The sequence below is a fragment of the Aethalodelphis obliquidens genome, unplaced genomic scaffold, assembly GCF_003676395.1.
Source record: "Aethalodelphis obliquidens isolate GAN/ISIS:26980383/991018 unplaced genomic scaffold, ASM367639v1 scaffold36, whole genome shotgun sequence".
NCBI lineage: Eukaryota > Metazoa > Chordata > Mammalia > Artiodactyla > Delphinidae > Aethalodelphis > Aethalodelphis obliquidens.
The window spans coordinates 16,792,490-16,815,132 of NW_020837980.1; the positions used below are offsets into that span (position 1 = coordinate 16,792,490).

General features: G+C 41.5%; 1 protein-coding gene across 5 annotated transcripts in view; it reads left to right on the plus strand.

The window, feature by feature from the left end:
* Positions 1-22,643, plus strand: part of GUCY2C (guanylate cyclase 2C) — a 114,748-nt gene that overhangs the window by 71,902 nt on the left and 20,203 nt on the right. For 3 of the 5 annotated variants that reach the window (XM_027129542.1, XM_027129545.1, XM_027129544.1), the window contains exons 24-27: positions 236-334; positions 2,596-2,690; positions 4,481-4,557; positions 18,738-18,861. In XM_027129542.1, the coding sequence (XP_026985343.1) occupies positions 236-334; positions 2,596-2,690; positions 4,481-4,557; positions 18,738-18,816 (350 nt within the window). In that variant the 3' untranslated portion in view covers positions 18,817-18,861. Of the gene's footprint in view, positions 1-235; positions 335-2,595; positions 2,691-4,480; positions 4,558-5,670; positions 6,324-18,737; positions 18,862-22,643 lie in introns of those variants that run through there. The other 2 variants (XM_027129541.1, XM_027129546.1) reach the window with 1 other exon arrangement.

Genomic DNA, 22,643 nt, shown 5'->3' on the forward strand with positions numbered 1-22,643 from the left:
GCTTCTCTGTGCTAGAGCAAAATACTTTCTGAAAGCGTGATTTGAATAATGGTGCTCCCCCAGTGAATACATTGACTTAAAGCAAAAGTCACAGGTCGCATTTCCCACCTTGAACCGCTTCTCCATGAAATGAGGTATCGCGCATCGTGACGCTGAGAAGAGGCCTGCCCCCCCCCCCCCCCACTCCACTGTGTGACTTCTTTTGCCTCCACCTCTTGCTTTCTGTCCCTCTCAGGTCCCTGTGCTGCCGGAGTTGTGGGCATCAAGATGCCCCGTTATTGCCTGTTCGGAGATACAGTCAACACAGCCTCGCGGATGGAATCCACTGGCCTCCGTAAGAAGGGAGACTGCTTTTTTTAGAGGAGAGAGATTCTGTCTTCCAGCAGAGGGGAATTGTAGGATAAAATGCAGAATAAGTGCCAGTGAGATGAAGAATGACTCTTCACACTGACTGGCCGTGAGCCTGGGTCAATCCGGTCCTTGCTACAAATGGCCGTTTACTGATAACTTTTTTTTTTTTTTTTTTTTTTTTTTTGCGGTACGCGGCCCTCTCACTGCTGTGGCCTCTCCCATTGCGGAGCACAGGCTCCGGACACGCAGGCTCAGCGGCCATGGCTCACGGTCCCCGCCGCTCCGCGGCATGTGGGATCTTCCCGGACCAGGGCACGAACCCGTGTCCCCTGCATCGGCAGGTGGACTCTCAACCACTGTGCCACCAGGGAAGCCCTACTGATAACTGTTTTATTCTTCCTTTTTGACTCAGTTTTAGACTGTTATCATTAATTTGGGTTCATTTTCAATGCATTCAGGCATGCTCTACCTGGAATAGCCATGAAATTTAGCATAGATCCATGTAAGTTAAACAGAAATTCCGTTTAACAGGAATCTATTCAGGCAAGGGTATGAACAGAAGAGCCTGAAGGGAAGGGCTAATGATGCCATAGCTTCTGCTTGTCTCTATATTGCCTGCAGACAGGAAGGAGTTCCTAGGACATTTAAAGTACGATGGTAGTTACACATATAGCCCGTAAAGCTGTGGCGTTGGACTTGGTTCCTGGAAGGAGCCTGATATCTGTGGCAGCAGCCACCATTTACATGGCCTCACAGGCATCAGCTGAGAAAAGGACCCAAAAAGAAATTGGAGATATTACTGGTGTTGCTGATGTTACAGTCAGACAGTCCTACAGACTAATCTGTCCTCGGGCCCCAGATCTGTTTCCTACAGACTTCAAATTTGATACCCCTGTGAACAAACTACCACAGCTATAAATTGAGGCAGCTGATGTCAAGCTCCTATGCACACTGAACTTTGCCTGATGTACATAGCCTTACAAAGTGCTGGATTGAGCCTTTAATAAGGAAAAACGAAGGACATGGTATGCATTCCAGGGCTAAATTTTTTTTTAGGTTTACTTTTTTTTAATTTATTTTTGGCTACGTCAGGTCTTCGTTCCTGCACGCAGGATTTCTCTTAAACTGAATAGAAATTCAGTGGGTTAGATACAGAGTATATACCCTGGTTCACTTTCCTATTCCTCTTTTATTTGGTTTTCCTTGGAATTGGTTTTAATAAAGAAAATGATAAGTATTTGTTATATGCAAAAGCTTATATTGCGTTTTTCTGGCAAGGTAGAGGCAGTGTGTGTTACATCTAGTAAATGCTCAATAAATACCTATGACTATGATAATATCAGAAATATATACAAGAGAGAAAGAAAGCATTGGTAATGTGTGTGCGGGCTTACAAAACACTGGTGGTAGTATGGTATTTTGGCAGTCTACTGACAACCTGATACTGGTTTGAACTAGAAAATCACGGTGTAAAGGAAATAATAAGGTTGGGGCCAAACAGACGGGTTAAAATCATAACTATACAAGTCACTGTCTGTGTAAGCTTGGGAGGAAGTTACCTCATCTTTCTAGGCATCAGAAAGTTGAAGATACAAATTGAGGATGGGATTCCAACCTTGCTGGAAGTGTTTCTGGAAGGAGTTGAAGTGATGTGTTTTAAGCATTGAGCAGCCCTCTGGTACATGGTAGGCAGGCAATATGGGGTTTTCATTATTCTTATACTGTTGTTACTGTCTGTGGCACCCAGAGTGGGAAGGTGTTATATAGTAATCAATCAGTGAACGAGATTGCCCTCACCACTTGTTTGTTAGAAGGATAACCGTTACCCGGGAAGAGTAAAATACGAGAAAATCAAGGCTCTATAACTCTCTCCAGAATCTTCACCTTGCCGCCAACACTTCAGCTACTTATTGGAATGTCTATATGGAGACACCAGAGCAAATTCCACCTTTTAAGCTCAGCACCACAGGCTAAATCCAAAGCCAGGCCCAGGGGTTCCCACTCTGAGCTGGGATGAGAATTTACGGGGCCAACCTAAGGAGCCCCCTCACTCAGGACCCTCTCTCTTCCCATGTGCGATAATAGTTCTTATCTCACTGATGATATTTTTTAGTATTTTTACTGCAGTATCTAAGCTGCCAAGAGCCCCTGTAATAAATATTCTGGCTCAAGGGGAAACCAATGGTGCCACATAATAGCTCTCAAAACGGGTGAGATTTTCATTGATCTGTTTCGCATTTCCAGCCTTGAGAATTCATGTGAGCGGCTCCACGATATCCATCCTGAAGAGAACGGAGTGCCAGTTCCTGTATGAAGTGAGAGGGGAGACGTACTTAAAGGTAAGGAGTCCACGGAGACAGCACCCAGAGGAAAGCTCTCACCAGCACCTGGGGGATGCCTCCTTTGAGACTGGACATCCAATGATCAGTATATTGATGAGCATGAGAATGAAGGGCGCTTTCCTGCTCTCCCCGCAATGATCACCCACCCTCCCCTGTAGGAGAAGCTACCACCGAAGACTATAAACTCAGAACATCCCTTTACTCCAAAGACCCCTCCTGATGTTTTGAACTATGGCCACTACGTTATAAAATGCTGCCACCATTTCTTTCACCTGTATCCGGGTTTGTCCCCAGTTCCCCCTCCACTCCCAAGAGCTAAGTCTATTGCAGGACTACTTTAGTCAAAGCCCCCCTCTCCCCACTTATGTCCTCGCTTTTACTGCAAGACGCTGCTACTCCCTAAGGCCACCTTTCTTGCTGTACTTTTCTGAGCTTCTGGACCAGTGAACCTCAAGGTGTGGCTCCACATTCTGCCTCAGCATCGTCCGGGCACTTGTTACAATGCGGATGCCTGGACTCCCCCCACGGGCCTGCTGAGTCAGACCCTCCTTGGGTGTAGATCAGAAATCTGTGCTTGAAACACGTACTCTATGTGACTGTGATGCGCAGGGAGATGGAAGAATCCCCGTTTCAGATGTGCCACGCTGCCCCGCACATTTAGAACAGCAGCCCTCGAGAGCCTCCGCGCGTCTCCAGGTGGCCCACCGGCTGCTAGTTGAAGGCAACCGCACTCACAGTCGGTCTGAAGCCAATGATCGGCCAAGACCACCTGCCTCTACTAGTCATAGGGCCGCTGGCCTCTACTCTGTGACAACTGGGAGAGCCTCCTTTCAGGTAGTTGTGTCCAAACATCACACTTGCTTTTTTAATTCTCCGTAAATACATTTTCTGCAGGGTGTTCCCCCCAAAACAGAAGTGGTCTAAGGATTATTACAGTCCAAACAGAGCCCCAAACCACAATTGTTTTGAATGAGTGATTTTTAAAAATATAAACATCCGGGCTTCCCTGGTGGCGCAGAGGTTGAGAGTCCGCCTGCCGATGCAGCGGACACGGATTCGTGCCCCGGTCCGGGAAGATCCCACATGCCGCAGAGCGGCTGGGCCCGTGAACCATGGCCGCTGAGCCTGCACGTCCGGAGCCTGTGCTCCGCAATGGGAGAGGCCACAACAGTGAGAGGCCCACATACCGCAAAAAAAAAATAAATAAACATCCAGTCTCCTTTTCAAATACAAGCTCTAGCAAAACCAGAATTGCCTGTGTTTCCCTTTATTTTATAGCCTCCAGATGGGCCCAGCCAGTGGTACTTAGTGAATGTTTATTACGATGCACATGCGTTTATAATTTACACACTTAATGTGGGGAAACTGTGGCACAAGTTTCGTGGCAAAGTTTTGGGACAAAAAGGGCCGGAATAAAACGTAGACAACAGAAACCAGTTGGATTCGTTGGCGTAGCAGGATTGCAGAGGAATGTTCTTCCTTCTTCATTTAGAGCTCTTGTGCTGTTGCTGTGGTGATATTTTGAAATATCTTTTGGGAAAAAAGAAAATTCTACTTTGAAAAAACACGTCTGGTGGATGAGAGACTTATTTTTTAACAGGCACTTAGACATAAAGATCGGTGTACAGATAATGCAAATCATATCAGGAACAGGTGCTGTCCTAAAATATAGGCGCTGATGAGAAACTCAGAGGTGAAATGTCTTTTGGAAACAGATACTTGTCAGAACAGTGGGCTAGAGTCGACTGTCTTGGTCTCCATGGTACACACCTTTCTCTTCTCTCTAGGGAAGAGGAACTGAGACCACCTACTGGCTGACCGGGGGGAAGGACCAGGAGTACAACCTGCCAACCCCTCCAACCGCGTAAGCTGCCTGGGGCTGTGATGGGGAGGGGTGGGGGAGGGGAGGTCTTGGCTTTGTAAGTTGTGCTACGTGCAGCCGGTTTAACTGTGGTCGAGTGCTTTGCCAGTGGCAGTGATGCAATGAATACAAGGTGAGAGACTACACACATGAAAAAGCTTGGAAACCTCCCTTCTCTGACTGCTAGAGGGTTTCAGGTCTGCTCAGGAGACCAGAGGACAGTTTAGGGCTCCCTCCCTGCCCCTCTGGTCGTAACAAAAGTAGAGCAGTGGAGCACACTGTACTGCATTGCCTCCCGTGCCTGCAGTGCTCTGCCGTCACCCGATGAAACAGGAACGCCCCCAGCTCCAGGACTGCGGGTCTGAGTCTTCACATGGAGCGTGTGTTCCCCGTGAGATGAGGAAGACAGGTTTCAGGTCCAAGTAACCGGTTTCAGGTTCCCCTAAAGATGACTCAAATGGTCTTCCAGTTGCACCTTGGCCACTGCGATCAGTCACTGTGGCCATTGGAATGGCTTTTGCTGTGGTGGAGAAACCCTGTTTTGCAGACTCCTAGACGCAGGACCCAGACACATGGGGAAGACCGTAGAGATGCCAAGTCAACCCAGATCGTCCCTGGGTCACGGGGGACCTGGCCCCTTATTAAGAGCACCCCAGGTCCCTTCTAAACTCTTGAAACCCTCCACCTGTTGTGAGCCCTCCCCCGACAAGCCACACTCCTAGGAAGGTGTGGGACCAATGTGTTTTCAGAGTTTCGTGGTGGCAGGGGCCTAGCACCCTCCTGGCTTCCTTTCCCCTCCCTGCAGAGGTATGTGTAAACCTAACCGTGCCTCCGAATTCCGCAGCATGTTGTTTCACTTTGAAATTGAAATATATCAATAATTTCCTGCTCGAAATATATTCTGCTTTTCCTACAACTACACAGAGCAGGGATGACAGATCTTTAAGCTCATCAAGGGAAGGCAAGGATCATTTTGTGTGCTCTGGACTTCCTGTGTTCAGCCCAGAACAGGTGTTCAACAAGTATTCAGTGAATGGAACTGGCGGTTCTGGAGCTGAGGGATAGTCTGTATGAATTGCTGAGAAGATCCGTTTTCCCTCCGCACTCTCTCTCCAGGGAAAGCCAACAGCGATTGCAAGCCGAGTTTGTAGACATGATCGCCAGCTCTTTACAGAAAAGACAGGCCTCAGGGATAAGGAACAGAAAACCAACCCGGGTAGCCAGCTACAAGAAGGGCACCCTGGAATACTTGCAGCTGAACACGACAGACAAGGAGAGCACCCATTTTTAAACCTCAGTGAAGTCTAAGGGCTCGGGCAAACAGCCCAGCTGCACTTGGGCAGGTGTCCTGAAGCTTCCATTTCCCTGACACCTCAGTGGAACGGAAGAAGACTTAGATGCAACCTCTTCAGCCTCGGCTGCCCTGTCTGGAACGTAGACTTGCTTCTGTGAATCAGATGTGTGCGCTCAGTGCGATAATTACCTTTTACTCTGGGGCCTAATCTCAACAGTTACCCCAGGGAGCTTCGACCTGGGAAAGAAGAGGAATGAATGTACCATCTCGAAGTTGAGGAGATTTTGTTCTTATTTCGCCTATTTTTGTTTTGTTTACTGGCTCTTTTTCCTTCTGTATTCGTGATAGGATTCTTTTTTTAATTGTCGCAATTATATTTTAAGTACTTTGCCTCCATTAAATTATATTTAACTCATAATTTTTGCAGAAAATATGCAGTATATGAGGTAGGAATAAAAGTTAAGTGTTTCCTGGGTCTGTGGATGTGTTTCCATCTTTTCCACCCATTTTTCCTGGAATGCACCATCCATCGCCTTGCACTCACTAAAAAACTGACTTAATTCCCCTGCACTGAAGGAGGGCAAAGCTAGCATCATTGCTCAGGGATACGAACCTTGACGTTTATCATTACCTGTGTGCATGTGGTAATTTTGTGTCTAGGCCTCTACCATAGGAGCTGGGCTAAATTCAAATCCTGTTTACCTGTAAAGACACATTACTTCAAACTCTTCAAACCCCCTTTCACATCCAGCAGCAAGCTCTTGCCCCTTCTAATGGCACTCCAGCATGACTCGTCTGCTTGAAATCTCTGGGGAAAGGACAAAAGTCAGGTTGAGTAGACTAGTATCAGCAAGGGCAAGAACAAGCATGTAACACCCTGGCACTAAACCACTAAAACAACTGCTCTAACCACATCATGCCTCCCCAGGCCTCTGCCACAAAAGCCACCCCAGAGATTAAGAAACAGGTTATGTCTTCTCCATCACCTGGAAAAGCAGACAATCAAAAAGTAATAGGGCTAAAAAAAAAATAAAAAAAAAAAGTAATAGGGCTTCCCTGGTGGCGCAGTGGTTGAGAGTCCACCTGCCAATGCAGGGGACACAGGTTCGTGCCCCGGTCCGGGAGGATCCCACACGCTGCGGAGCGGCTGCGCCCGTGAGCCATGGCCGCTGAGCCTGCGCGTCCGGAGCCTGTGCTCCGCAACGGTAGAGGCCACGACAGTGAGAGGCCCGTGTACCGCAAAAAAAAAAAAGTAATAAATTATCTCCTGATATATAGGTTGAACACGTAATATGCAGCAAGAGTCCTTCCTTGGAATCTGGAGGTTTATAATCTGTCTGTGCCTCTGTGTCCAGCACAAGGAGACTATACACAGGGATGAGGTCGTGGCATGGAAGTTCTTGGTCATTCATTCATTCAGGAAACACATTTGACCTTCTCCTTTTATTCCAGGGACTGGGCTTAATGTAGGCGGTAGAGACATACAGTCTCTGCCAAACCTTGAATCTTATAGGAGAGAGAGAAATGGAAAGAGATAAGTGGGTGTGGGGACCAAGCAGCATCCTTGACAACAGGCAAACTTAGCAACTCTAAGGTCGACCAGAAAATTGTTTTTAATGCTCACAGGGCATTGATGACAAACTTCTCAGTTGAAGGCTCCCGTGTTTGTATTCTATTATAGACTCTACATGGTTGTGAAATATTTCTTGACCTTTAAACAGATGTGTGGCCTCGGCTTGACCACTTAACAGTGTGGATGTATAACACCAGTGATGACAGTGACTAAGAATAGTGCCGGCCAAATTCCTTCTCTGCTCTTTTCTAGCTGTAAATTAATTAATGTCTCCAAGCCTCTGTTTCATTAATAAATCATTAATCATAATATCCACCTCAAGGAGTTGTTATAAGGATTTTTTTAATGAAATTTGTCAAGAACCTAGTACAGTGGTTCATATAGTAGATTTTCAACATATAACCTCTACCTTCAACTTTTCCCCCCTCTCTCTACTTGCTTAATTAGTCAGAACTAAAGCATTTCAAACACAGGACTTTCATGTGCAATAAGCGTACTTAAGATGATTTTTTTTCCAATAATTGATTATAGAATTTTGCAAATGTACACAAAAGTAGAGAGAATAGCTTATGAATCCCCATCGAGTCATCATCAGTTTCAAGAATTACCAATATTTTCCCAATCTTGTTGCATCTATCTTCTACCATCTTTGTTTGTTTTACCAGATTGTTTTAAAAGAACTTCCAAATATCCTGTCTTTCACCTATAAATACCTCAATATATCTTTTAAAAAATTTTTTTATTGAAGTATAGTTATAGAAAATGTGTTTCAGGTATACAGCAAAGTGATTCAGTTTTATATATACATATATATGTATATAAACATATATATATATATTCTTTTTCAGATCTTTTCCATTATAGGTTATTACAAGATATTAAATATAGTTCCCTGTGCTATAGGTCCTTGTCGTTTATCTATTTTATATATAGTAGTGTGTATCTGTTAATCCCAAACTCCTAACTTATCCCTCTCCCCCCTTAACCAGTTGACAAACAGTTTATGTAAAGGGCCAAGCAGTAAATAGTTCACACTTGGCAGGCAACCCTCTCTCTGTTGCAACTACTCACCTCTGCTGTTGTAGCACGAAAGTCGCCATAGACAGTATGCAAGGCCATGGGCAGGATGTGTTCCAATAAAAGTTTATTTTTATTTGCAGCTATTGTTTGCTTACCCTTGCTCTAGCAGATAAGGATTTTTTAAAAATCATAACTAAAATACCATTATCATAGCAAATGAAATTAATGAAAATTTCTTAATATCAACTAATAACAGGTTCATTTTATTTAAAATCTCCCTAGCTGTTTCAAAAAAATATTTTACATTAGTTTTTTCAAGTCAGGATCCATAAAGGTCTATATGTTTACACATGCCTGAAACATCACTCTAGTCTCTTTTAACCTATACCATTTCACCCATACACACTTTTTTTCTATGACATTTATTTGTGGAAGAAATTGAGTCATTTTTCCAACATAGTTCCTCAATGAATTTAGCTGATTGAATATTCATGGTTATGTTTAATTTGTTCTTATATTTTCCATATTTCCTGGAATTTGGTAGTTAGACCCAGAAGATAATTAGAGTCAGGTTTAATATTTGCCCAAGATAATTTATGTAGCCAGTCTCCCAAAGGAGAATTTAGATGTGGAAAATAATACACTGAGATTCCAACTCCAGTGATCAGTAATGAGACTAGATTATAATTGCACACTTGGCATTAGTTTTAATCACCCACTCCCACCTCAAACCCCCAGAATGACAGAAAATTACTTCTACAAAGAATTGGGAAACAGGAAAGAATATCCTTGGTGAACCGGAAATTATGAGGCAATTCTGAAAGACAGAAAACAGATGGGATCAGACTAAAAGAGAGAATAGTAGCCCAAAGCAATTGTAGAAGAGGACTGATGGAAAAGGTAGGAAGGGTTCTGGGGGAGCTCCAAGCTCAGAAGGAGCAGATGAGGGGGCAAGAGAGAATCTTAGCGTCAATCAACACTAGGGTGGAGGCTACCATTGCCAATGAGAGTACACAGACTTAGGGGGAACGGAGCCAGCTCAAACCCTGGCCTGGCTCTGCCTCTGACCAAAGCTGAGGCAGCCATTGCCAGCACGCACATTCCTGCCCACACTTGGGAGGAGGGGAACTAGCTCCAGGTGGGAGACCACCGAAACCAGCGGGAGCGAAACCAGCTGAGTAGTGTGGCAACAGCCTCACTGGCCCTGACCCAGCCTCTAACCAAGTCACACATACCAGGGAAAAAGTGAAGCCAGCACAAAAGTGCAGCCCCAAAGCCTCAGGCCCTGGCTGTGATGCAAACCAAGGGAGAGACTACCACCACATCTGGGAGAAACCCAACTCCCTCAGGGCTCCTGCTTCAGCCCCTTGGGTCCCAACTCCACTCCCGACAGGGTGATAACAGCCACTGAGCATAGGAGAAGCTCCAGCTTGCACCTGCATCTGGCTCTAGCTGCTCCAGCTCCAGCCCTACCTCCTACCAAGGTGGGGCTGCCAGCACACCTGTGGGAAGACATGCTCATTTCAGATCCAGCTCTCCCACCAAAGCCACTGGGTACCAGAAACTGTACAGGATGCTCCGTTCAAGGACACCCCTTCAAGACCACAATAAGTAACTGCTTCACTAATTTCATGGGGACAGAGAAAGTTAAACAAATTGAGAAGACAAAGGAATTTGTTTAAAATGAAGGAACAAGAAAGAAAAAAACCCAAATGAAGCAGAGATAAATAATTTACCAGATAAAGAGTTCAAAGCATTAGTAATAAGAATGCTAACTGAACTCGGGAAAAGAATAGATGAACACAGTGGAAATTTTGACAAGGAACTAGAAAATATAAAAAAGAACCAGTCATCACTGAAGAATACAATAACTAAAATGAAAAATATACTAGAAGGAATTAACGGCAGATTAGTTGATACAGAAGAACACATAAGTGACCTAGAAGACAGAATAATGGAAATCACCCAATCAGAATACAATAAGAAAAACAAATTTTAAAAATGAGGATACATAAGGATAGCTTAAGGGACTTCTGGGACAACATCAATCATACTAACATTAGCATTATAGCGGTCCCAGAAGGAGAGGAGAGAGAGCAAGGGGTAGAAGGTGTATTTAATGAAATTGTGGCTGAAAACTCTCTGAACCTGAGGAAGGAAATAGATTTCCAGGTACAGGAAGCACAGAGAGTCATCAAGCAAGATGAATGCAAAGAGACCCGTGTAAGACATCTCATAATTAAAATGACAAAAGCTAAAGAGAATTTTAAAGGCAGCAAGAGAAAAACAAAGAGTCACATATAAGGTAACCCCCATAAGGCTAACCGCTGATTTTTCTGCAGAAACTTTGCAGGCCAGAAGGGAGTGGCATGACATATTTAAAGTTTTAAAAGGGAAAACCTACAACTTAAGATACTATACCTTCAAGCTTATCATTCAGAATAGGAGAGATAAAGAGCTTCTCAGAAAAGCAAAAACTAAAAGAGTTCATCAGTACTAACCCAACCTTAAAAGAAGTGTTAAAGGGGCTTCCCTGGTGGCGCAGTGGTTGAGAGTCCACCTGCCGATGCAGGGGACACAGGTTCGTGCCCCGGTCCGGGAAGATCCCACATGCCGCGGAGCGGCTGGGCCCGTGAGCCATGGCCACTGAGCCTGCGTGTCCGGAGCCTGTGCTCCACAACGGGAGAGGCCACAACAGTGAGAGGCCCGCGTACCGCAAAAAAAAAAAAAGAAGAAATGTTAAAGGGTCTTCTTTAAGTGAAAAAAGAAAAGGCTACAACAAAATATAAGAAATCATAGGAAAGGAAAAATTCCACTGGTAAAGGCAAATATATAGTAGAGGCTGTGGATCAACCACTTAAATAAGCTAGTATGAAGGTTAAAAGACAAAAATTATAAAATCAACTATAACTACAATAAATAGTTAAGGGATAAACATGAAAATGTAAAATATGATATCAAAAACACAAAATGGGGGAAGAGAGTAAAAAATGTAGCTCTATTAGAATGTGTATGAATGTAAATGACTACCATTTTAAAACTAGGAGATATAGTTATAGTTCAATGTATATGAAGTCCACGGGAACCACAAATCTAAAACCTATAATAGATACACAAAAACCAGAGAGAAAGGAACACAAAGATAACACAAAAGGAGTCACCAAACCACAAAGGAAGAGACTAAAAGAAGGAAAGAACAGAGGAGAACTACAAAAACAATGAGAAAACAGGTAACAAAATGGCAATAAGTATATACCTATCCGACATTACTTTAAATGTTGACAGACTATATGCTCCAATCAAAAGACATAGTGTGGTTGATTGGATTAAAAAATTAGACCTGTCTATATGCTGCCTACAGGAGACTCACTTCAGAGCTAAAGATAAACACAGACTGAAATTGAGGGAATTAAAAAACATATTCCATACGAATAGAAATGAAAAGGAAGTTGGGGTACCAATACTCTTATCAAAGTAGACTTTAAAACAAAATAGATAGATAGATAGATAGATATAGATAAATGTACATGTGTTCTATATACTAACCCACTGGTAGGACCTAGAAGTCGTGACACCCAAATAGCAATGAACACAACTAGTGTCCAGATTGCTGCTTCTAAATACCATTGCCAGAAGGAATGAGGGCTCCTTGCAGAAGTGACTGATTTTAAGACTAGGGCAGGAGGGAGTTCCCTGGTGGCTTAGTGGCTAGGATTCCAGGCTTTCACTGCCATGGCCTGGACTCAATCCCTAGTTGGCAAACAGATGCCACGAGCCATGTGGTACAGCCAAGAAAAGAAAAATACCCTTAAAAAAAAAAGACTAGGGCAGGAAAAATGCAAAATAAACCTGGAGCACCTTGTGTTGACAGAAGGTAATGAAGTGCTCAAAAACAAACAAACAAAAGTTGGGGACATGTCAAAATGACACAGAAGCCAACCTGAAAGAACTCCCAAATGGTTAAAGCTGGGAGAAATTTAGCAATAAAATAAATAATGAAACTTAAAGAATAAAGTAGATATCCATGATTCCATACCAAAATAAATGTGATTAAATATACAAATAAATGATGGAGATGAGATAACACTTCCTTATAGGATAATCCAATTAAGAAGTGTAGAAAAATGCAGGACAAAAGAAAATGGCTATGAGAACACCAGAGTAATAATTTTTACAATTTAATTTACAATTTTACAAAATTACAATTTAAATTTTACAATTTAATTTTTACAAGATCCATCAATTAATGCTAAAATTAGTGGGTGACAGTTTAAGGACAAACAGGATGTTTGTATAGTTTCAGAGTATCTCCCCTTGAATGTTTGTTATTACAAAGGGAAAGTAGTCATTTGAAGTGGAAAAGCCTACGACACCACCTTAACCAGATAATTAAACCTAACTTCACCAGTAACAAGACATATTAATATCCTGTATCCCCTCATACAATGTCTTGAGAGGGTTTCTTCACCTATGTGATATTTTTCCTTAATATGCATAACCTCAATCTCATCATGAGGAAACATCAGACAAAATCAAATTGAGGGACATTCTACAAAATACTTGACCAGTTCTAGGAATAAAGTTGGAGGAAATAGTGAGACCCTATGAGAATTAGCTTAGGAGATTCTATCCTAGGTTGAAGGACTAGGAAATGAAAAATGTTTGAAGTTACAGAGATAATCAGTAGAGGTACTGATGGGGATGGAAAAAGATATTCTATGCAAATGGAAATCAAAAGAAAGCTGGAGTAGCAATACTCATATCAGACAAAATAGACTTTAAAATAAAGACTGTCACAAGACACAAGGAAGGACACTACATAATTATCAAGGGATCAATCCAAGAAGAAGATATAACAATTGTAAATATTTATGCACTCAACATAGGAGCACTTCAATACATAAGGCAGATGCTAACAGCCATAAAAAGGGAAATTGACAGTAACACAGTAATAGTGGGAGACTTTCACACTCCACTTACACCAATGGATAGATCATCCAGACAGAAAATTAATAAGAAAACACAAGCCTTAAATGACACATTAGACCAGATAGACTTAATTGATATTTATAGGATATTCCATACAAAAGCAGCAGAATACACTTTCTTCTGAAGTACACACGGAACATTCTCCAGGATAGATCACATCTTGGGTCACAAATCAAGCCTCGGTAAATTTAAGAAGATTGAAATCGCACCAAGCATCTTTTCCGACCACAATGCTATGAGATTAGAAATCAATTACAGGGAAAAAAAACTGTAAAAATCACAAACACATGGAGGCTAAACAATACGCTACTAAAGAACCAAGAGATCACTGACGAAATCAAAGAGGAAATCAAAAAGTACCTAGAAACAAATGACAACGAGAACACGACAACCCAAAACCTATGGGATGCAGCAAAAGCAGTTCTAAGAGGGAAGTTTATAGCAGTAGAGGTGCTGATACCATTGATAATGGAAGGAGGTAGAGAACAAGGTAGAGAGTATTGTAGGTGAGCCAACTCTTCGTTTATCCTAGCAGGAAGTCAGATAATGTCGGATTGATAAAACGAGAAACAATAGTATAGGCTTGATTGGCTTGATTGACGCTGACACCTTCAGAAGACCTAAAAACAGAAATAGTAACAAGGGACAACCTCAGAGACATTGTACTAGAGGAAGAGAAGTGTAGGTCAGGCGATTTGCTTCTCATTATAAACACTGATTATGTTCATATTCTTTAAACTATGTGCATTAATTGCTTAGATTATTTAAAAAACTAAATAACAGGGGGAGGGGCAATATAGGGGTAGGGAATTAAGAGGTACAAATTATTAGGTATAAAATAAGCTACAAGGATATATTGTACAACACAGGGAATATAGCAAATATTTTATAATAACTATAAATGGAGTAGAACCTTTAAAAATGGTGAATCACTATATTGTACACCTATAACATATAATGTTATACATTGACTATAAAAATAAATTTTAAAAAATATAAAAATAAATAACAGATAGTATTCCATAAAAATTGGGACTCCTATGTTTTTGAAAGACTCAGAATAAAATTGTTTAAAAATCAGATGTTCCCCATGCATAGAAAATGAGATTTAATAAAACAAGGAAAAAATTATTTGTGCAAATTTTTTTCAGAAAACTACCTATTGCACAAATGAAGTACACGTGTCTTTCTAAAAGCATCTTTTAAATGATCACATAGCCTTTGTTTTTGTAAATGAGAAAAAAACAACAGAAATGATGTGGGAAATTGTTCCTTTTGTGCTTGAGTCACATGAATTTTTATTCAGCCAGCAGATGGTAGACCAGATGTTGGATAATATGTTCTGAAAATGACCTTGTTTTATTAAGTGGTGATAAGTTAACCATTATAGAAATAGAAGACTTTCCAGCCTAGAATTCTCATGGAGGCTTTGTATTTGCAGTAATAGCACATTGTTTTCATGTTTGCTAAAAATGCCATTATCTTCTTTTCTGTATTTTTATAGAATATAAAATTTTGTGTATGTGCTTACATATACACATATATCATACAATGCAGTCCCAGTTAAAACACATCTTATCTAGCACCTTTAAATAATTGCAGTTTAACATTGGGTAGATTATTCCATCCAATTGTTTAATGTATTAACCTGACCGCAGTGTAAATAGAGCTCACAGCAGAGAAACCAGTGACACACTCCTGGTTTATGTCCTAATATCTGGGCAGACTCATGACTCAAAACTCACATTTGTTACAAAAGACATGACTTATCGCCTCCAGTTCCATATTTCTTTTGAAATAAATAACCAAATCTTGCGGTTTGTGATAGGGCAGATGTTTGGTAAGAGTGGGAATTGCACAAGAACCTTCTGCAACTTCTAAAGAGATCCTAAATTACTCAGTCACTCATTCAGCTTAGAAACAAACATTATATAGAGCAGTATTTCTCACTCTGATTCTGTGATCAAGGATCCTTTTTCATTTCAAACTGAGCAGAGAATGATAGTGTGACCAGAGAATGATACTGTGTTTTATAAAACACAGAAGCACACGCTTAGATGTTTTGGCAATGTCCATCTGCCATTGCAAACCAGGACCGGTCTGCAGAGCCCCTAATAGAGAGGACCGTACATTCAGAAATGTAGATTTCAGTCTCAGCTTTGCCACAGACTAAACCAAGAGCTTCTGGGCCAGTTGCTTAACCCTCAGGGCTGCTGCGAAGACCAAAGGAGTTTTTATAGATGACAGCTTTGTAAAGAGAGGAGAACTATATTCATATTAGTTATTATTCTGAACCTCTCTGGACCTCAATTTCAATCAGACTCCAAGAGAATTGAAGGAGTGATCTGTATAGTACTTTAAACTTTAATGATTCTGTATATTGATGCATTTGTTTAAATAAAGCCAGAAGGGTGGACAGTGTATGGATACAGTGTAGTGCCAAGAGGTTTCTAGGAGCTGGGCATAGAGCAGATCGTGCCTGGCCCGTTCTGTCTCCTCCCCCTTGGCTCCCTGGGTTGACTGATAAGAAGACATCCGAACAAAGGCTGCTCTTGGACGCTTACAGGCTCCACTTGGAAGAGAACTTTTGTGAATCCTGACCAGCAAGTTGGCCACGGGACTCGGAATTACCACGGGAGTAAGAAGTCCTACATCCCACCACCCAGTCCCCTCCATGAGGCCTTTTTCTCCAGAGGAACAGTGTCCTGCCTTGATTCTGCCTTGTTGCTTGTAAACTTCTTCCCCGGTGAGAAGGCCCTGTTTCTCAGCTACAGGGAAAAGAGTCTACTCCAGCTAGTTTAAAAGTAAGGGGTTCATCAGTAGCTCCCCCCGTCTCTGGAAGAGCAGGAGGAGCCGACTTAGAGGACACAAAACCAGGAGTCTGCAAAAATGAAACCTGGATTGTCACAACAGAGAACCGTTTCAGCGAAACACCACAGGACCCTGCTCCCCACCACTGTTAAGAACTGTAATCCAGAAACCCACTACCTTTGCCCCAAAGGACCAGATGCTTCTGCCATATGCATGCTGAAAATACCATCTCCCCAAACACGGCCACCTCTCTCATTGCTCCAAGTTTTCCAGGGTGATCTGCTCCATTTTCATATGGACATGCCGTAGGCCACCACCAACCTGTCTCAACCAGTGAGAAGGAAGCCATGTAGGCCTTAAAAAAAACCCAAAACAAAAACAAAGCAAAAAAACAAACTCAAACAAAAAACCCATCCCGTAGCATTACATATAGGAGGTAATCAATGACACAGGTTGATGAGTTCACTGCTGATACTGATCATGACTTTGCTTATGCTGATTCCACTGCCTAGAAATCTCTCCCACATTCTTCACTTGTGCTTTGAGATTCCTCTCAGGTATCATCTCCTCTTGCAGGACTTCTGTGACCTCCCCCATCCCCTCCATGCTCAGTGCCCATCCTCTGCGCCCCCCAAAGCGCCCTGTGCTTACCTCTGCCACAGCACTTACCACACCGTGAAGTGAACTGCTGACCTTCTAGGCCCCTTCAGACCATGATCTCCTCAAAGGCAGGGGCTATGGTTCATACATCTCTAGCCACAGAGCCTAGCACAGTGCCTGGAGTACAGTCGGCACTTCACACGTGCTTGCTGAAATGCAGCTGTGATTTAAATTGATTTTTTAACTATCCTTTGGCTTAAGGTCAGCTGGGCCCGAGATTTGTCAGGAGCTCGCTAGGCTGGGAGAAAGATCTGAGCTGCTCATCATCTGTGTAGCTGATTAAAGCAGCAAGCCAACAAAGAGAGCGAAGCCTCTGATCATTTACTGAGATGGTACAAGAGTCTGAGACCAGAGAAAACACCACCTCCCCCTGTTGCATTTTCCCCCATGGAACAGCACACCTGTTAAGGGTCAGGGGGACCAGCACCGATGGCATCATCTCACCGTTGAGGGAGCCTCCAACAAAAGGCTCTGGCTGTCAAGAGAGGGCAAGGGAGCAGGGCCAGGAGTGGAAAAGTACTGGGTCCTGGGTCAAAATGGGGTAAAGTGTCTTCAAGTTTTCCTCTTCCTCCTCCTGATAAGGAGGTCTCCACAGAAACACCTGGAGGGATTCTCTAGCCAAGGCTTCAGATAAAGAGACCTAGGAATGTAGGCACGGGGCCAGGAATGCAAATGTGCAAACAGTACGAGTGGCCTGAGGGCCTGAGTCCTTGACTTCACCTCCCTCCAGAGATAGCAGTGCACGACCTGTGCACCAGGCCTGGGGTAGGGCGGGCAACGTTCCCTGTGAGGCCTGCCAGGAAGAGCCTATGGAACTGCCTACGGGCGGGCCTGAAAAAATTCACACATAAGTTTTTAACTAGGACCCAACCTCCTCGGTATTAAAAAACCAAAACACAGAAGCAATAACCTAGAACGTCACAGCTGCCTCCCAGGCTTTCCAGGGATGTCCACACAGTAGTATATCCCTCTAGGGACAAATTGCTGAGAGAGGCGTCCAGACCCATAGCTCAGCTAAAGGGAAGGAGGAATGCAGCTCCTGTAGTTAATCAGGAGAGGCAACAAAACTGACCTAGAATTTATCTATGCCTTGGAAAAACTGATGCAGTTCTTCTGTAAAAAAGAGTAATTAAGAAAAAAAACCCAAAAGTTAATATGTGAGTTTTTTCTTCTCAACACCAACAGCCAATTCTCTGACACCAACTGGGTGACCAACAGTTCAATTCTATTCTGACAGTAGCTACCAACTTAGCACCGACTCCACAGGTTAAGGGCTCGGTCTCACGAGACTGTCTCCACAGCAGTTGCCTGTCACAGGTGCCAGAGGGCCACCCATATTCTGACTGAAGCTGTAATCCAGAGGTTCCCATGACTCCCTTCTCAGGGTCCATAATTTGCTGGGACAATTCACAGAACTTGAGAAAACACTTTATGTTTACCAGTTTATTATTGTTAAAAAGAAACAACAGGCCCCAAATGGAGTCATTTGTGCTAAGCCCATGTCACCGAAGTAAGACTTAATACCTAACCTATTGGAACTATAGTCCCAACCCCTCAGGAAACTTCAACTAGTCGACCTGGAATTACCTAGTCAGCCCTAAGTGAGGTAATCCTCCCTATAGGCTCTTCCATTCCCTTTAGGAGGTGACCTTGCCTGAAATAATGCATTCTTTGCTAATAATTTTCCCCCTTTCTGCCTTTAAGAATCTTTCCTTTTGTACAGCTTAGCAGAACTCCCTTCTATTTGCTAGATGGGATACTGCCTGATTCATTAATTGTTTAATAAAGCCACTTTGATCCTTAAATTTACTTAGTTGTATTTTTGTTATTTAATAGTTTGATGGCAGCAGCGGGACTGAGGGAGACTTTCGACAGCTTCAAAGACAAGGAGAAACACAGGAGTGGTACCCTGTGACCTGTTTGAGTTCACTGTCTTTCTCACCGTTCCCAAGGCCCACGGGTAAGTCCCTTCTTGGTTCTCAGCTCTGCCCTCCTTGCACGGAGCTCCTAATCTAATTGGCTTTTTCCATAGTTACTTATTTGGTTGGAAACTCCAGCCCTTGGTTTTGTCCCCAGATCCCCAGTTCCACGTCGGGAACTGCAGGTAGTTATTAGCCAGAGTTGGGCTGGGTCTGACTTAAAAACCGGACTAGATCTGGATTCAGACTAGATCTGATTTAAATGGGACTGTGTTCAGTGTGAGGCCTTGAGTGAATAAAATTTTAAGTAAAGTCTACAGCTAATGGGAATCTCAGAAGTAAAAAAAAAAAAATCACAAAATTGGTGAGCATGGGAAGAGCATTTAATAGAAGCTGTTAGAATATTCACCACCTAACCCAAAGACTCTGGTGTTAGGACAAGTTGGTCACAGAATGGGTTAGATCAACACTAGGTCACCTGCCAACCTCAAGAAAACTTCTGTGCTGTGAGGTACCCTGCAAAACACCACACAATCCCCAACCCAGCAGCACATCCCTTTTATGTATTATTTTGGCTCTGAAAGACCCAAAACTTTCTCTTAAAAAAAAAAAAAGAAAGGGAATCCTTAAAACCCAAAGAGTTAAGCATGCCACCTTCCTACATACCGGCTTAAGAACTGTGGTCCAAGAAGCTATAAATATCTACCAAAAATGGTCAAAATCTCTCTAAAGACAATCTAGAATTTTGTGTCCTGAGAACTTGCCTTGGTAACCGTCAGATTGGGGGCCCCAAAATATGGCCAGACAGAAATGTGGGTTGCACCCCATCTGTGGCTAGATATGCCTGGGCAGAAATGTGGGTTGAACGCCATTTGGTAAGGGTCCTACCAAACTGCCGCCGGCCCTCAGGGAAATCACAGTGGCCACTACGAGGAATGTTCCAGTTGGATAATATCATTTAAGAAGTGCATTTAAACACAAGGAATGCATATTTTAATTGGTATGAAGAAGCCTCCAAAATTCCAAAATAGCCCATTAAAAGATTCATTGCAAAAGGCTAAAATGAAAAAAGTAAGAACATAAAAGGTACCTAAAACAAAAGACTGTAGGACTGATGTAATTCCTACTGCTCCGCTCTGTCCTCATTTATTTGAGGACTTATTCTAGCAATCCTCTGTCTGAATTGCCTTTCTATGCTGAAAAGACTTATTAAACAGTTACCTTTCAAAGAGCGTGGCCTGACTTTCTGCCTCCCTGGGACATGCAGGCTGTTGGTTCTTTCTTTTGGCTATCTTTGGGAGTGATCTTGAGAAGGCAGTAGTACTCGATCTTGAGAAGGTAGTAGTACCTTTTTCACCCTCTTTGAGGATGCCTTTGGGTCCATGAAGTTGTTTAATTTTGCTAGAAATATGTAGTTTGTCCTGGCTGAAAACTGACAAGACCGTTAAAAGAATTTTTAAGTAGCTCTGTGGTCAAAAGTTGCTCAGAGATTAGAAGCTGATATTCAGATCCTGATAGGAATTTTTTTAAAGCCTTCTCCCCTAAAGAAATGAAAGATAATGCAGTTGGATGAGTAGATCAATCCATAATATCATTTAAGCCTCAACCCAATTTCTTATGGAATTGAGAACAACTGTCAAATCTTTACAAACCTAGGAAGACAGCTCTAGAGGCAATTCAAAAGTTCACTGTTCCTTTTTATCAATCCCCAAACCTCCCCGATTTATCTTAAAAAGCTTGTAACTGACATTGTTTCCCTCTGTCTCTGAGATGTACATGTTGAAGCACAAACTTCAGGGAAGTAATTCTTATCATAAGAAAAATGAAAGGGGGAAGATCATTTGAAACAGGATCAAGAAAAAAAAAAAACCCCAACAACTTAGATCCAACTTCTTCAATGACTAGTGAAATGAAAACTATTAGGTCTCTTTGTGTTTGGCTGTGTTTCTGTGTTGTAGATGTGTGGCATTTACTACCTCTGGACGGTATTACTAAAATTAATAGTTTGTAAAAGAGCTCTATTTAATTGGCTTAAGTGCTTATGTAAATTTAGTATTCATAAAAATTCTTATAAATATAATAGAGACTAACCGAAATGTTTTTCAGGTTCACGTTATCTGGGAAAATATTCAGTATTCACGCTAGTTTAAGTTTGCTGGTTTAATGAAAGCAAGCATGTCTTTAGGGTTATCAGTGTTAAATGTAAAACTTTTACTCTACCTGGGTTTACTAATCAAATAAGGTCCTATGATCTCTGTTACAAAATTTGTCTGCCAGAAAAATAACTTTGGATGATGGATGACTGTCTACTGTCCCATGAAGTTCTTGTGGGTAGCTTAACCTAAATGTTGAGAACAAATAAATTAAATAAATAAGAGTTTCTAGGTAAACTTTCTAAGCCATTTTTTCCAAATCTTTCTGATAACCTAAAACCTTAGAACTTTGCTAAGTTAAATTAAATGAGGGAAATTCATTGAATATTTAGATCATTTCTAAATAAAAGACTGAAATATTAATTACTGACATAAGTTTATTCACTTTTTGTTTCCTTTTTTATAGAGGAATTAGACATGCTTGGATCCATTAGTAAACACACGTTTTGTGCCAAGCTGAGAAATTTACTATAAAAAAGCATGCCTCCAGAAATTACAGAAAGTATAAATTTGCCAGGCCACAGAATGCTAATATAAAGGACCATTTACAATTGCTTACTTCTTAGCTTTTACTAAAAATTAAGGGCTTCTAAGGATTAAAAATAATTCTAATATATGTGATTGAAGCTACAAGAAAAGATATGTTTTCAGTAAACTAGGTATAAGGAATGGAAATGCATTTTGTTAAAGGAAAAGAAAGTAATTTTGTCCTGGCTGGGAATAAGGGAAAAAATAGGACAAAAATGAATCCAAAATGTATGCATGCAAAAAGAAAATTTGGAAGTTTGTGGAACAGGAATACTCGAAAAAGAATTTTAGGTGTAGTCAGGACAGTCTATGAATTAAAATAAATTTAATTAAGTAAATGAGCTTTCATATCAAAATTAAGCTGGTTCAAAATTATAATTTGGTTTTCTCTCTCTTTTTTACAAAGTTTTCTTGAACTTTTGGTCTGCTTTTGATAATAACAGATTGTAAAAGATTTTTCTTTATCTTTTAAGTTATGTACCCAGAAAACAAAGATTTTGTCTTTTATCAAAATAATTTCCTGTGCTTCATGTTATCTTTATCATTGGATCTTTGATTACTTAAGTAAACCTATCTTCTCAGTATTGAAAGGAGATAAATTTTACTCAGAAGTGTATAATTTTCTTTATTTGCCTCTGAAGTCTTTGTCACTTTGGTTAAGTAGATAACTGAGTATAGTTTCACAGTGACCTATGATCTTATATTTGACCAAGTGCTTTAAAACATTTTTGACAAACTTTCCAAAATTCAAATTCTAAATAATGTCTTCTTGACCTTGAACTAATTTGGGTTTTTCCAACTTAGAAAAACCCAAGTTAGAACATCTGAAAAGATTCATTCTTTCTCCTTATAGAAAGAGAGATGTTACACTAATTGGACTTATCCGGCATATTAAATTACATGAGAAGCATTGTTAAATAAGTGATGATCAACCTTAGGTTATATTATGTGGGTGAATGTTACTAATATAAGTGTTCTAAACATTGTATAAAATTCCTAAAATTCAAATATGTCCTGCCATAATGTTATCTGTCATAAATCTAGTTATCTTGAAATGTTATGTGTCACAGAAATAACGAAATTTTCTTGTCAATTCCATTATAATGAACTTTCATCAGATCTTTAACAATGGGCATTTTAAG